Source organism: Coenobita brevimanus, chromosome 51 (genome assembly GCF_032717465.1).
Source record: "Coenobita brevimanus isolate Jiangsu-jjx chromosome 51, ASM3271746v2, whole genome shotgun sequence".
In the NCBI taxonomy this organism is placed as follows: domain Eukaryota; kingdom Metazoa; phylum Arthropoda; class Malacostraca; order Decapoda; family Coenobitidae; genus Coenobita; species Coenobita brevimanus.
Window position 1 is genome coordinate 31,443,945 of NC_137004.1, and position 15,782 is coordinate 31,459,726.

General features: G+C 47.0%; 1 protein-coding gene across 1 annotated transcript in view; it reads right to left on the reverse strand.

Moving 5' to 3' along the window:
• Positions 1-4,143, reverse strand: part of IntS1 (integrator complex subunit 1) — a 57,476-nt gene extending 53,333 nt beyond the window's left edge. Inside the window, exon 1 of the mRNA XM_080272780.1 lies at positions 3,947-4,143. Coding sequence (XP_080128906.1) covers positions 3,947-4,094 — 148 coding nt within the window. The 5' untranslated portion in view covers positions 4,095-4,143. The remainder of the gene's footprint in view (positions 1-3,946) is intronic.
• Positions 4,144-15,782: the final 11,639 nt, after the last annotated feature.

Sequence of the window (15,782 nt, forward strand, 5' to 3'; positions counted from 1 at the left end):
CAGTGTATTTCTCTTAATCTTCTCAACCACATCCACATCCACTCCACAGCGTTCCTTCACTTCTTCATTCGTCAACCTGTCCCTCCACGTCACTCCACATGCTCCTCTCAAGTAACTCATTTCCACTGCTCTCACTCTTGACTTGTTCCCCTCTTGCAAGGTCCATGCCTCGCTTCCATACGTCAGGGTAGGGATCACAATACTATCATCCAGTGACTTCTTAACTTCCATACTCACCTCCCTATTTCTCATCACTGCTTTCAGTGTACCAACAACCTTCCTTCCCTGCTGTACCCTTTCACGCACTTCATCCCCCAAAGTTCCATCCTTACTCATCACACTACCCAAGTACTTGAATGCACTCACATTCTCCATATCCTCACCATCCAATCTCACTGCACACTCCGTGACTTCATTCCTCTCAAACACCATAACTTTTCTTTTGTTTACATTAACTTTCAGATTCCTCCTCCTACACACTGTCCCAAATTCATTCACCAAACCTTGCAACTCCCATTCATCTTCACTCAACAGTACTGTATCATCAGCAAACAGCAAAACTAATCTACATAATTATTAAATCTTTCTGACCTTTGTTTTTATATAGTATTTATGAAGCGTTTCTCATCTTTTATTTTTTATAATCACATTCACAACGTTACAATTCAATTAGTTAAATAGGTGTTCAGAAGCCAGTTCTCCATCTTTATTAACTGTAAATTAGCTAATCAAGTTGATAATGACCTGTGACATTATTTAGGCTAACAGTGTTGAAAGCAAAATTCGCTATAGTATTCAACACATGAGAAAACAGTTATTCTATTATGATAACTGACTTTATTTTTCTTTTACAGTGGCTGGCACTCTGAATCCCACAGACGGTCTGAACACACAAACCAGACGACCGAAGTCTAAGCACAACTGTTCGTGTGCTTCATGCAAGGTGCACTTCATTTCTTTCATAAACTTATGACACCAAAAACACTGGAAAAACATTTTCATTTTTGGGTGTAAAAATGCCTCTCAAAGGGGGCTGTGCCAAAATTGTCGGCAGTAGCCAAGGGGTTAAGTTTGGTGAACCAATATGTCTTGATGAACTGTTAAAACTCCCATCGGCACACCAAGGTGTGATGTTACGTAGCAAAGATGATTCCTTTCGTTTTGATAACCCTGGAGCCATTTACCAGTCATCTTTCTCTGATCATTCTCTTGTGTATACAGTAGAGCCCCTAGATCATATAACAGATTGCCACTGCCCATGAGACAACTCTCTTCTGCTGAATCCTTTCAGAGACAGCTGAAAGCCTTTCTTTTTTCAAAATGCAATGACCTGGAGATGGACAGAGAAGTACTAGGGCAGATAATTATAGGGTTTAATTATTGCCACTTTCATACAGTATTTTTTTACTGATGATGTTTGTGTTGTATTAGAGAGATGTCAATTTTCTTGTAAATGTAAAAATAATGTACGGTATTTGTGTGTCGAACACAAGTGAATTCCCTATGGAAGAACTGGCGCTCTTGAGAAACAAAAGACCAGCTTACTATTAATAGCAACCCAATCTCATAAATCCTAACCTAACCTACTTTATGTTAATATGACCAAGCTTATCCTAACCTAATCTATCCCTTATGTAATTATATTTTCCTTGTTTATTCATGAATCCTCTTCATACTTGAAAGTGCACTTCTCTACTTAACAAAGCCACAGAATCAAAGTAAAAAAAAATAATAATAATTTTTAAGAGACAGTCTTATGTCTCCTTATGGAGTACTTTTTTATACATCACAAAATGGGTATATTTTGCTTGTTTTCAATATTTTTTGCTTGAAAATCAAATGACAATCACCTATGATGTATCTAGGATACCAGTACAGTAGTCTATCTATCTACTGCAAGATATCATAATCCTGTAAGGGGTGGTCGTTTGACGTTTAGTTGTTTTATGGGGAGGTGCACTAATCCTCCGCCAACTCACTTGTTGACATGTAGGGAACACGTGTGGGTTGGTTATATGGTTACCTCCCAACACTGTAATGGTTTCCTGGCTTACAGGAAACCATATGGCTTGTCACTCAATGTAAAACCACCTGAAAATGAAAGAAGACTAATAAAACGTGAAAGGAAAGATGGGGCAAATAGGAAGAGAGGAAGGTCAACACAGAAAAGAATGATAATTGTGAAGGAAGAAGTAAGCAGCACTACATCGAGTGGATGTACTAAAATTATTTTCTTTCAGAACATGCGTTTATAAGACAACAGCTTGAATTCTTGTGTAAGCCATCTTGTTTTACCATAATATTACACGTGGAGGTGAAAGTCACTAAAAGCATTTCAGGTAAAATTATTGTTTATGCCCCCAACTCCCCTTTAATTTTATTTTTTCAGAAACCTACTGATTTTAATGTTTTCTGTAGGATTTTGATTGTCGGTTTTACTGTAAATTACCCATTTTCCAGTTTTGGCCCTCCTCCTTCCCCACTCAATCCCACCGAAATGGGCATTTTGCAATATAATTGGCAATAAAAACTGTGGAGAAATAACTAAAATAGGGTTAAAATGTTTTTCATTAACCTAACCTAACCTACCCAATCAAACCTAACCTTAAAGGCAGTGCTGTATTAACTGAAGTAACTTTGTCATTTTTTTTTTTTTTCATTAATCTAACCTAACCTTGTATAAGGCCATGCTGTATTAATTGAATTAACCATAAGTCACTGGCTGTTGGCTTGTCGAGACGTGCTGCAGCGACGATGAAGTGGAGAAGTGTAGCAGTCATATGCTCCTTTAGGAATAAATATCTTGAGAAATACTGACGAAAGTATTCCATCTTCATTCCTGGACGCTTCATCCAGGAATTTAATAAAAGCATGGTCATTCTCAAAAAAATTTACAATGAAATAAAAAAAAAAACATAGTCACAACTCAGACAGCTGCACTGGATGGTCGCCATAGTTAAACTATTCATTTCAAGGGCCTCCCTTTCCTATTTAGGGAAATTAGGTTTGAAATGATTGGCCTAAAACAAAGGAAATTTTAAGGAGGTTGCTCATGGGCGCGGTAGCACAGTGGTAGAGTGCTGGACTTGTGATCGGGGGATTGCAAGTTCGAGCCTCGCCCGGGCTGCCGTGCCGGGAGGGGTAGCTCCCTCCTGTAACCCTAGCGGGGCTATATAGTCCAATACAGGGCTTAGCTCGGGGGAACTTCATTTCATTTCATTTTTTCATTGGCCATAGTCCATGATTCATTCAAAATAACCACCCTTGACACTGGGTTGCTTACTGGCTGCCGATCAAGGCGGGTAAAGCGCAATGAAAACTAATACACGCATGCACTCATAATTCATCAGATCTGACCACGACAAGACCAGCTTCCGACCGAAATATCAGAAAAAAAAAATCTATTGCCATTATTTATGTACCGTACTACTGAGGCGTTTTGTCTGTGGCCACCCTTTGCAGGATTAGGGCGTAGGGCTATAGATAGATAGATAGAATAGACTACTGAGTTACAGTGGTAAATGTTGGTAATCAAAGTTCTTGTCACTCTGAGAACTATCCATTGGCAAACTGAAAAATAATGAACTCCTCTAGAGGATGAAACAATAACAGAACCGCAATTCACATAAATTAATGGTAACTTACCATGTACTTTTCTGAACATCTGCAACTCAAGGCCTCTCGAGTAAGAGAAATTCAATGAAAAAGGTATACTACAAAATAAAGAAAGGTCAGGTTCTATGCTGTATGTTATCACAGTAACTAGCAAAGGGTAAGTTTCAAATTAAGTGACTAAGAATCCAAACCATCAGCAAGTCTGAATCATACACCTTTACCTGTGGTAATAACACATTAAACTACAGCGTATATTACCTAGATTAGTTTTACTGAGCCAACTGGAGCTCTAGTTGTTTGGTGCCGTCTGTAACAAACCAACGTCTCTTACCAGAGGCTTTCCCTGGAGCGAAAGCAGACCCGTGGCCTGAAGTCTTATCCCCTTGTGCATCCCCGCGGCCCGGCTTGTTGCCCAAGGTGATGAGGTTTCCTGGGACTGGCACATTCTTGGGTTTGGCACGAGGACCTTTGCGATCCATTATGTAAAACCTCGGGATTACAGCATCATTATATCATAACGGATTTACCAATAACTAGTCACCACCAGGCATCAACACTACCGCAACTGTCTGTAAACAAGAAACAAAACACAGGCGGCATCCACTGGTCGCTCCGTCTTTAAAGTATGATAACAACATTACTTCAAACAGCAATACATGTCCACCACCGGCACTGGATATGAATTATAAATGATACGGCCATTCCCGTAACTACAACCTATTACACCCTCTTAAAAAATAATCCCTCACTCTATCTTTCCCCATCCTTCCTCCTCGGCTCCTCCCACCGTACCCCCCCACCCTCCCTCTCTCTCCGGATACAAGCTTGATTAGAAATTCAGGCATAGGTCGAGTTCACAGTGCAAATTCAGTCTGTGTATCTGAACAAAATATGGTAACTTGATTATTTGAACTAAACTTGGTGGAAGGGTTTAGAGTCAAGGAAGGTGAAAGTGTCAACGAATTTTTATATTTACTGTAGAATATTTGGTGTCGGCCTTTGATGAAGCTGAGGCAATCTTTTTTTGTTGATCAATGCAAGACTTTTTTGTGTTTACTTGTCTATATTAAAGCTGCGAAACGCAATTGCATCCCACGTTGATAGATGGGGTAAGAGAGTCGAGGCAGAACAAGTGGAAAAAGCCTATATCAAGTGAAATGAAAACAGAAGGCTTCGCGACACCCACAGGAGGTGACGTGCGATATGGGCGTAGGGCTTATAGAGGCGCGCACCCCTATTCCCGGAATGCACCCGGCGCGAACACCCCAGTCCGGATGCATTACCCTTTCACCGACTCAGCCTGCGTCAGGATCGGGGTGGAGCTAGGGACCTAGCTCCAAGCAGCATCCCAGTGACGGCCGGTAGCCGCACACTTAAGGCAACGGCCTGTAGCCATGCCCCTCCAGCAGCCTGTAGCCGTGCACCAGTGACAGCCAGTAGACGCACACTTAAGTTAAAGGCCTGTAGCCGTGCCCCTGCAACGGTCAGTAGCCGTGCACCAATGACGACCAGTAGCCACACCTGCAGCTGCACCAGTAGGCAAGGGATGGCCTGTAGCAGCTCTTCACCTACACGTCACCCCTCATACGGGATTTCGGCGATGGCCAGGAGCCGCGCCCACAGGCAGGTGATGGTCGGCAGCCTCACTTCGTCTGTGGTCCTGTCAGGGAGTCAGGCCCCAGTGACAGCCAGCTGCCACACCAACAGGAAAGGGATGGCCTGTAGCCGCCCTCCTCCCGTTGCCCAAGGGACCTTGGCAACAGCTGGTAGCCGCGCCAGGGTAGGGCACCTTAAAAGCCCTTTTCCCGCTTCGACTTCACTACCCGAGGGAGACCCCTGCTCAAGCTGCCCCTCTGGTGGCAGAGCAAGTCCTGCTCTTGGCTCCCCTGCTCGAGGCAGCCTCCAGGAGGAGCACCTCTTCATCCAGGACTGGTGGAGAGGACCCATCTAGACCCTGGGGTTACACGCCATCCAGCCAGCACCAGAGGGAGACCCATGCCTGTCAGACTCCTGCCGCCCACAACGCTGCAGCCCCACCCCGATGACGAAGCACCGGGAGTGAGACTGCAGTCGACGGGGCCTCCACACCTCCCCTAGCACGCCGGGGCATGACCTCTCCAATCCGGAGGAGGAGTGACAGCCTTCCTGCACCGGGCGCCTGCAGGAGTGCCTTCAAAGGATCCTTGGTCCCAGTCCCAAGGACCAGGCCCCCATACTAAGCCCCTTCAGTGTGGGGCCCTTCAACACGCCTGACCACAGCCCATCCCGGAGGATGATGCCTGTAATGCTAGGTGAAATTAGGCTCGACTTCTCGTTCCTATTTCACCTAACGTGGAGCGGGGTCCTCTTTCGAGACCGGATCTAGTGCAATAAAGAGAGGCAGGACACAAAAACTCTAGGCAACAACCTTTACACGTATATTACCACAGTCAGACACAGGACAAATCAGCAGATATTACAGCACAATATGTAGCAATATAAAACCTTATCTAGGATATGTGTATCTCGCAGGATACTTGCTTCTCTGATACTAATGACAACACAAACAATCCTAGTGTATCAGGAGTGCAGTAAATATAGGCGCGCGCGCGGAGGCGCGGGGAGGGGGTTGAGACTCATTATAGGAGGAGATAGGGGAGGTGCGGGGAGTGACTTGTGACGGCTAGGGGAAAGTTATGGTAATACTGGAAGGCGGCAGATATTAGCCGTGAAGTTTATATGGTTTCTACTAGCCAAAATACTTTGGTAATTGATTTTATCCTTGATTTACACTTACTTGAGATATGGGAGTGAGAGCAAGTGGTACACAAGATTTATGGGTAGCGTGGGGGAAGGAGAGAATACTATGAATACTTCCTTTCACAATATTCCTTCACAGTAATGGGGGTATGTCTTTATAGGCACAGGCTTATTAATTGTATAACAGAGATGTCACTCACACGTATAGTCAATCAGATCTTGTTCCGCAGCGTGGGGAAAGGCGAGAATACTATTAATACTTCCTTCCACAATATTCCTTCACAGTAATGGGGGTATGTCTTTATAGGCACAGGCTTATTAATTATATAACAGAGATGTCACTCACACGTATAGTCAATCAGATCTTGTTCCACAATCTCGTCCTTTAACTTCTCACTGTGATCTGATTTACCCCGATATTCACTATATGAAATCACTGCACAATACTTACATTAGGGGAAATCACACTTAACCTAAATCATTCATGTTACAATATCACACGTATTCATCAGGGGGATAGGCAGGAACATGTCATCGGTGATCATGCTGGGCTAGGGGCACCGTCAATGCGAGGCGTGCCGAGAGGGCACGGGATAGCTCGTAAGGGCGTCCTCTCGCGTCCTGGACTTCCCGTGGCTTCCGGACTTGGCTCCGGCGTCTGGCCCTCGGGACTGGGGCCGAATAGCTCCAGGAACCTCTGTGATAGGTCCTGGCGTCGTGGGGGCGTAGAGAGATCACGCCCGGGTGTCCTGGGGAGACCTGAGAGAGACTGTGGGCTGCGGTCTCTAGTGTCTAGGGGCGCCGACAGGGGAGAGCTGCGGCAGCGACTTCCACTGGGGTCCGTCAGGTGCGTCTGCTCTAGAGCCAGGCGTAGGGAACAGAGACCAGGGGAGGCTGGGAGGCCTGTCTGGGTCACTCTGGGACAGGAAGCCTGGGCTCCAGTCTCCTGCTGTGGGGACGTCTCTCCACTCTACACGCCCTCGGAGCGACCGTAGATTGTCTCACGAGGATGGGAGCGACCATAGATCGTCTCTACCGGAGCACCTTGGGAGCGACCATAGATCGTCTCTACCGGAACACTTTGGGAGCGACCATAGATCGTCTCTACCGGAGCACCTTGGGAGCGACCATAGAACGTCTCTACTGGAACACCTTGGGAGCGACCATAGATCGTCTCTACCGGAACACCTTGGGAGTAACCATAGATTGTCTCTACCTGAACACCTTGGGAGCTACCATTGATCGTCTCTACCTGAACACCATGGGAGCGACCATTGATCGTCTCTACCTGAACACCTTGGGAGCGACCATTGATCGTCTCTACCTGAACACCTTGGGAGCGACCATTGATCATCTCTACCTGAACACCTTGGGAGCGACCATTGATCGTCTACCGGAACACCTTGGGAGCGACCATAGATCGTCTCTACCAGAGGGGCGCCGTCTAGAGTATGGTTTCTAACTCCACCCCTAGCTGGCTCAGCAATTCCACTATGCGAAGGTAGTGTCCTTCTCCTACGGTGGCGGCGGCGTGGTGGCTGCATGTCACAGGGGCGCACGGCCCAGGCTGACATGTGTCGCTGTTGCCCGGAGTGGTGGTGGCTGGTGGCGGCCACCCCATTGGGTCCGTGTGGGGGTGTCGGCGTCTCTGTGGGCACACTACGTTGTTCTTGGCCTGCCCTGTCATCGGGGGTGCTATGGTATTCTCCGGGGGCACTGTTTTTCAAGCCATGCATTTTAATGCCACCACGGATAGTCTCATGGCCCCTCACTGAGAGCACACCTGAAGGGATGCAGCCAACACCGGGCCACCACCTGTGAGCTGCTCCCCCCCCCCCTTGGTTGGCCGGCTCCCCTGCCCCATATCCCTATAGTGACTGTGATCTCTCCCTGGACGCGAGTGAAAGTGAAAGTGACTCCACGAGTGTCAAGTTTAGTGAAAGTGAAAGTGACTGCACGAGTATAAAGTACAGAGACTGTTAAAGCAGCCAAACTACAGTGAAAAGTAAGATGGGACACAACCAGTGCATAAGGCGGGACAGTTATAGAAACACTATAAGGAACCAGCAGCCTTAGAACAAAGTGTAGTCACATCCTCCCTTAAGTGCAGTGTCTGTCTGTCTGTCGGTATCCTGGGGGATCCCTATAACTTATAAACACCTGTCCATTCCAGTTTCTTGCCTTTGGACAAAGTCTAGCTTCCTGTATCTAGAATTTGGTAATATATGTGTAAGGTTGTTGCTCTGTGTTTTTATGCCCTGTTCCTCTCAAACTTTGTCTAAGCTCCGGTCTATATCTTAGGCGTTATTAGGACAGGAAGCCGACCTAAAACGCCTATCATAACAAGTGCACAAAGGAAAGCAAACAGCAATGGACCTGATGGTCCTTTCTTGGCTGGTGTAGGGAAGTTTGTAACTAGCAATACTGTTCTCTCAGTTAAAGACAAGGATAGGCATGGAGAGGTCCCTTAAGGAAATTCCACACCACAAAGATGGTGGCCAACACAGTTTGTGCATCTCAGCATAATGTCAAAAGGAAGCGCAGGACGGCTGGTAAGGTCCTAAGGGAGGCAACAAAAGCTTACGACCTTTGGTGATTCCGAGGCCAGTTCTCATGGCGGAACATTGCTTATCACAATGGGGAAACAGATTTAACAAGAAGTACTTATTGTAGGTGGTGGCGACCATCATCCACTCACTTGATGTAGTGCTGCCTACTTCTTCCGTAGCCTGTATCATTCTTTTTTTGTGCCTGTCCTCCTCTCTTCCTATTTCTCCCATCTTTCCTGTCAATTCTTATTGCTTTTCTTTCCTTTACAGGTGGCTTTACATTGAGTGACAAGCCTAATAGTTTCCTGTAAGCCAAGAAACCATTTACAACGCTGGGTGGTAACCATATAACCAAACCGTACGTGCTCCCTACGTGTCAGCAAGTGGGTTGGTGGAGGGTTAGTGTCCCTCCTCGTAAAACAACTAACTCACAAGTCAAATGGCCACCCCTTACGGGATTATGGCGTCTGGCAGTAGATGGTAGATAGATAGACTTATTTACCACACTAGAAATGACGAGAAAGATATAACAGACCGTCAGGAAGAAGAGCTGATTTGGTAAGGTGCTTCTACTGCTGGGGTACGACGAAATATTGAATTTACCAAACTGGCATTTTTAGAAGGAAAACATTATTAGTTTTATCACCATACAGGTTCATGCACATCTGATTGTAATAATCGAACTGAAACTTAACAAATTACTCCCACTGTTCTGGCCGAGATTCGATTTCAGGCCCTCACGCTTCACAGGCACGCACATTACCACTGAGCCAAAGAGAGTATCACCCGCTTTGCTTCTAAGCAACGTGGGCTTTTATACACCCCATTACATCACTCTTTTCTCCCTTTGGTGATTAATTTGGTCAGTTTTGAACACACGTGGTACTGTAGGGTAGCGCTGGAGGCCACCAATGGGGGTGCTGCGGACCACAGCTGCCAGGTACTCAGCTAACCAACATCATTGCCCTCAGAGCCTCACCTCACATCCCACTGCTGCCACCAATGTAATAACCAACTGAAACTTAACAAATTAATCACTCTGTTCTGGTTGAGATTTGATCTCAGAGCCTCGTGCGTCATACCATGTTACCACAGAGCCAAAGAGAGGATCCCCTGCTTTGCCTCTAAGCAAAGCTGGGTTTTATACACCTCATTACATAATTATCTGAAATTCGGTCAAATTTTGTGTTTCTCTTAATTTTAAAAAATCAGGATTCCTAGCAAGAGCAAAGCTCTGTAGCATGACAACTTGCCTTGACAGACTTCTAGTTCGTATAAATATTGATTCAACATGCAGATAAGATTATTTGGACTGTAAATCAATATTTATGCAAAATAGAAGTCAGTCAAGGTGTGATGGCCATCTAAAAGGGAAATGCCAACGTGTTTGCTCCGAATCCAGATTTATTGCTCGACTTCTCGTTCCTATTTCACCTAACGTGGAGCGGGGTCCTCTTTCGAGACCGGATCTAGTGCAATAAAGAGAGGCAGGACACAAAAACTCTAGGCAACAACCTTTACACATATATTACCACAGTCAGACACAGGACAAATCAGCAGATATTACAGCACAATATGTAGCAATATAAAACCTTATCTAGGATATGAGTATCTCGCAGGATACTTGCTTCTCTGATACTAATGACAACACAAACAATCCTTATCTATCAGAAGTGCAGTAAATAGAGGCGCGCGCGCGGGGGCGCGGGAGGTAGGAGGAGATAGGGGAGGTGCGGGGAGTGACTTGTGACGGCTAGGGGAAAGTTATGGTAATACTGTAAGGCGGCAGATCTTAGCCGTGAAGTTTGTATGGTTTCCGCTAGCCTAAATACTTTGGTGATTGATTTTATCCTTGATTTACACTTACTTGAGATATGGGAGTGAGAGCGGGTGGTAAACAAGATTTATTGGTAGCGTGGGGGAAGGAGAGAATGCTATGAATACTTCCGTTCACAATATTCCTTCACAGTAATGGGGGTATGTCTTTACAGGCACAGGCTTATTAATTGTATAACAGAGATGTCACTCACACGTATAGTCAATCGGATCTTGTTCCACACTCTCGTCCTTTAACTTCTCGCTGTGATCTGGTTTACCCCGATATTCACTATATGAAATCACTGCACAATATTTACATTAAGGGAAATCACACTTAACTTAAATCATCCATGTTACAATCAATATCACACGTATTCATCAGGGGGATAGGCAGGAACATGTCATCGGTGATCCTGCTGGGCTAGGGGTACCGTCAATGCGAGGCGTGCCGAGAGGGCACGGGATAACTCGCAAGGGCGTCCTCTCGTGTCCTGGACTCCCCGTGGCTTCCGGACTTGGCTCCGGAGTGTGGCCCTCGGGACTGGGGCCGAATAGCTCCAGGAACCTCTGTGATAGGTCCCGGCGTCGTGGGGGCGTAGAGAGATTATGCCCGGGTGTCCTGGAGAGAACCGAGAGAGACTGTGGGCTGCAGTCTCCAGCATCTAGGGGCACCAACATGGGAGGGCTGCGGCAGCGACTTCCACTGGGGTCCGTCAGGTGCGTCTGCTCTAGAGCCAGGTGTAGGGAACAGAGACCAGGGGAGGCTGGGAGGCCTGTCTGGGTCACTCTGGGACAGGAAGCCTGGGCTCCAGTCCCCTGCTGTGGGGACGTCTCTCTACTCTGCACACCCTCAGAGAGACCGTAGATTGTCTCATGAGGGAGGGAGCGACAATAGGTCGTCTCTACCACGACACTCTCGGAGCGACCATAGATCGTCTCATGAGGACGGGAGCGACCATAGATCGTCTCTACCGGAGCACCTTGGGAGCGACCATAGATTGTCTCTACCGGAACACCTTGGGAGTGACCATAGATCGTCTCTACCGGAACACCTTGGGAGCGACCATAGATCGTCTCTACCGGAACACCTTGGGAGCGACCATTGATCGTCTCTACCTGAACACCTTGGGAGCGACCATTGATCGTCTCTACCTGAACACCTTGGGAGCGACCATAGATCGTCTCTACCGGAACACCTTGGGAGCGACCATAGATCGTCTCTACCTGAACACCTTGGGAGGGACCATAGATCGTCTCTACCGGAACACCTTGGGAGCGACCATAGATCGTCTCTACCGGAACACTTTGGGAGCGACCATAGATCGTCTCTACCAGAGGGGCGCCGTCTGGAGTATGGTTTCTAACTCCACCCCTAGCTAGCTCAGCAATTCCACTACGCGAAGGTAGTGTCCTTCTCCTACGGTGGCAGCGGCGTGGTGGCTGCATGTCGCAGGGGCGCACGGCCCGGGCTGACATGTGTCGCTGTTGCCCGGAGTGGTGATGGCCACCCCATGGGGTCCATGTGGGGGTGTTGGCATATCTGTGGGCACACTACGCTGTTCTTGGCTTGCCCTGTCGTCGGGGATACTATGGTATTCTTCGGGGGCACTGTTTTTCAAGCCACGCATTTTTATTATTAATAGTTAACCTACTGTGTACCACAGCTGTAATATCATGGCCTGCCCATTTGTGTGCACAAATTGCCGCAGCCGTAATATTACGGCCTGCAATTGAAGAAACTGCAAAAATTTGAAAATTCAAATTTGGCAGGAGATTTTTGGTAGGGATAGTCCTGCACCTTTGTAGGGCTGGTACCTCTGAGGTCTATAGTATGGAGAGGCAATCTCTCAGCAAGCGTGTAACTTTGGCTGCTACATTGAAACACCAGCACTCGCCACCTCCACCATGGTAATGCAATTGGAACACTGTTCTTAGCTTGCTGTTTCTGTTTGGCTGTTGCTTACATAAACTGAGCAGTGGGCTATGGCACTATATATATATTTTAGCTGCGCAGTGGACCATTGCACTATATTTCCCAAATACATTGGCTGATTTCAAAAGGTGCGGGTGTTGGGTGTAAGCATAATCATCATCAGTGCCACCCTTTGCCCCTGGCAGCAGGCACAAAAACTACACAGTGCTACCCTTGAGAAAGCCTTTCCACATTACTGAGCTCAGTGGCTGGTACCGATGCTATGACTCACCCACGCCTTCCCCTGGCTGTGCCAGTAGCCGTCTCCTCAATCATACTTTGACTGTGGGTGCGTTAGCATGTTGCACCAAGGTTTTTCCCAACTTGAAATTGATGATCTCCTGATGGTCCCCATTGATGGTGAAAGTGATTTGCCAGCTGATGATGATGCTGATGAAGATTATGCAAACACTTTTTTACATGTGTAAAATACTAACTCAAAAATTATGAACATTTACTTGATAAATGCCACTCACTCACTTGTCGTAATGCACCCGCGCACATCATAATGCATGGGGACAGTTCCCACAGCATCTACTGTACCTCCCAAGAATGTCCCTGGGTCATTTGGGATAGTTACCCAAGAAGAAAACACCAGCCTCCTACCTCAACTCACTGGGGGTGTCACGGGCAGGCTGAACATTTTAGCCGACGCCTGAGAACGAATCGACCTTTGAGGCTTCTGTGAGTTCGTTTATGGTTGTTTTCCATGTTTTCTCATTGTTCCTAGCCTATCTAGCAAAAAAAAAAAAAAAAAAGGTCAAAAATTGGCCAGCACCATGGCTCCATGAGGGTCCAAATTTGGCCTGCACATGGTGGGTTAAATTAAGCATTTTTTTTTTTTCTGCATTTCACATACAGGGCTACCCCGATTTTATGATGGGATGCATTAATAAAAAACTCATCACTAGGTGGGGTATCATATAGCAGGGTAGATTTAACATGTAGAGAATGGGGATGCTTTTTTGAGCCTTGGGATTCCTCCCCAACCAAGTCCTAAACCCACTCAAATGAGTCCAAAAACAAGTTTATACCCAATCTAAATGGCCTAACAGCTTTAAAAGAAGCTAACCTAACCCTAAAACCTGTTAAGAACTCACCAAAACCAACAAATAAAAGTCTGAAAATCATAAAAAATTGGTCAGAAAATATCGAACAGCTCTCATCACCTACATTTTAATAGTCCGTGTCCAGTACTGGTCGTTATCATTGCTGTTCCCCCCTGAGGCTAGGGTACATGTGATGCTCCCTAGCACTCCCTCATCCTCCTCAAAGCCCTCAAACCCCATCTCCAGGGGAGGGTCAGAGGGGGGAGGGAAGCCTGGCGAGGTGGGATGATGGTAGCAGGAGACTGATGCGATGGCTCAGGGTGTGGCGATTCAAACTTTTAGCCGATCACCCCCGGACAAAACCTTGCAGGACCCATTGCAAAACTAGGGGTAGGCCTATGATAGGCGGGGTAGGGTGGTATTTCTACCCCTGTTGCTAATCTGGGGTATCGTATAGGCCGATCACCCCCGGATGATACCTCGCAGGACCCATCGCAAAACTAGGGGGAGGCCTACGATAGGTGGGGTAGGGTGGTATTTCTTCCCCTATTGCTAATCTGGGGTATCGTATAGTGGGGTATCCCTGTAGTTAGTTGTGTATGAACCTGGATGGTGAAAAAATTAGTGTATAACATTTTCCTGTTAAAAGTGCCGATTCGGTAAATGACCCTCGATTTGGTATTTCATCACAACGAAGCATATGTTTACCCTTACCCTGACCTGATGCAATTACTGCTCTCAAGAAAGAAAAGAATGAGTGTCAGACAGACACTGTATTTTTATGTGTCGCGATTTCTGGCAGTTTCATGTCGCAACCAATCGCCAAAATTTTTGTTTGTCTGCTCTCCTCTCCCTGTTTCTCCCATCTTTCCTGTCACTTGTTATGTTATGCAGCGTATTCTGCGCCCAAGTCCTTGGGCTCAGATACAGGCATGGGCCTTGGGTTCTTTTATTCTGGACTGAGCTAGAGCATACAAACAAGGGATAGGGCTCAAACACGGGCTAACCAGTTCCACATGTATATTACCTTATAAACAAAGTACAGCAGAACTTACACACTAGTGCATGGACAGCTCTGTATGAGGTACAAGTATGGCATATGACACAGTGCTATACATATATATAGCACAAACACAGTATAGCACACAAAACTACCTACCTATATAGCACACACATTACAGCACCTAACATAATTCAGACAAGATATATATTGCACAGGGGAACAGCACGATCCGCAACCCAGATATGGCATGTTACACAACTCTGAGTTATACTATAAACAAGGTATACCACACCAGTCTTTACACAGATGTATATATACCAAGGGGACGGATATTCCACAGGACTAAGACACTATAAATCACCACTCGTATGACATGGGGGTTGCGGTATAACATGTAGGGGCCACAGATATTACACAGGGGCATGGATGTTACATACAGAATGTAGGGTTTTGTAGGGGTTTTGGGCAGTACACATGGATCACAAGCGGGGGCAGTACAAGGGGGAACAGAGAATGCTACACGGGGGGCAAATATGAGTAACGATACACAGGGGCACGACGCTCTGGATGAGGGGGGGGGAGGGGTTCACACAGGGTCTGTAGCACTGGGAATGGTATGGGAGTATTGCACAGTGTTGGTTGGGTTGCCGGTGGGCATTAGGGGCACGCCCAAGGCTACGGCACAGATAGACACAAGTGATGGCCCAGTGTGGGAGGAGGGCCGTCAGGGATTTGTTCCCGATACTGGTCTCGTGCGGTGTACTCATGAGTCCAGGTCAAGCTAGAGGGCGGCGTGGTGGATGGCCCTTTCTTGGTGGGGGCCCTGGGAGTGTGATGGCCTTATGGACTGGGGCCGAACAGGGCTAAGAGGTGCTCGGCACAGTGCCTGCCTTTGGCCATAGTGGGAGTCCTGGGGATGGGTCCTGGCTGGTTCAGGCCCGGGGTCGGCTGCAGGGCGCCCCTTGATGTCCGGGGACTGCAGTCTTGCTGGGAGGAAGAGGCCGTCAGGGATTGGCTGTGGCCGCTCGCCCTGGGGG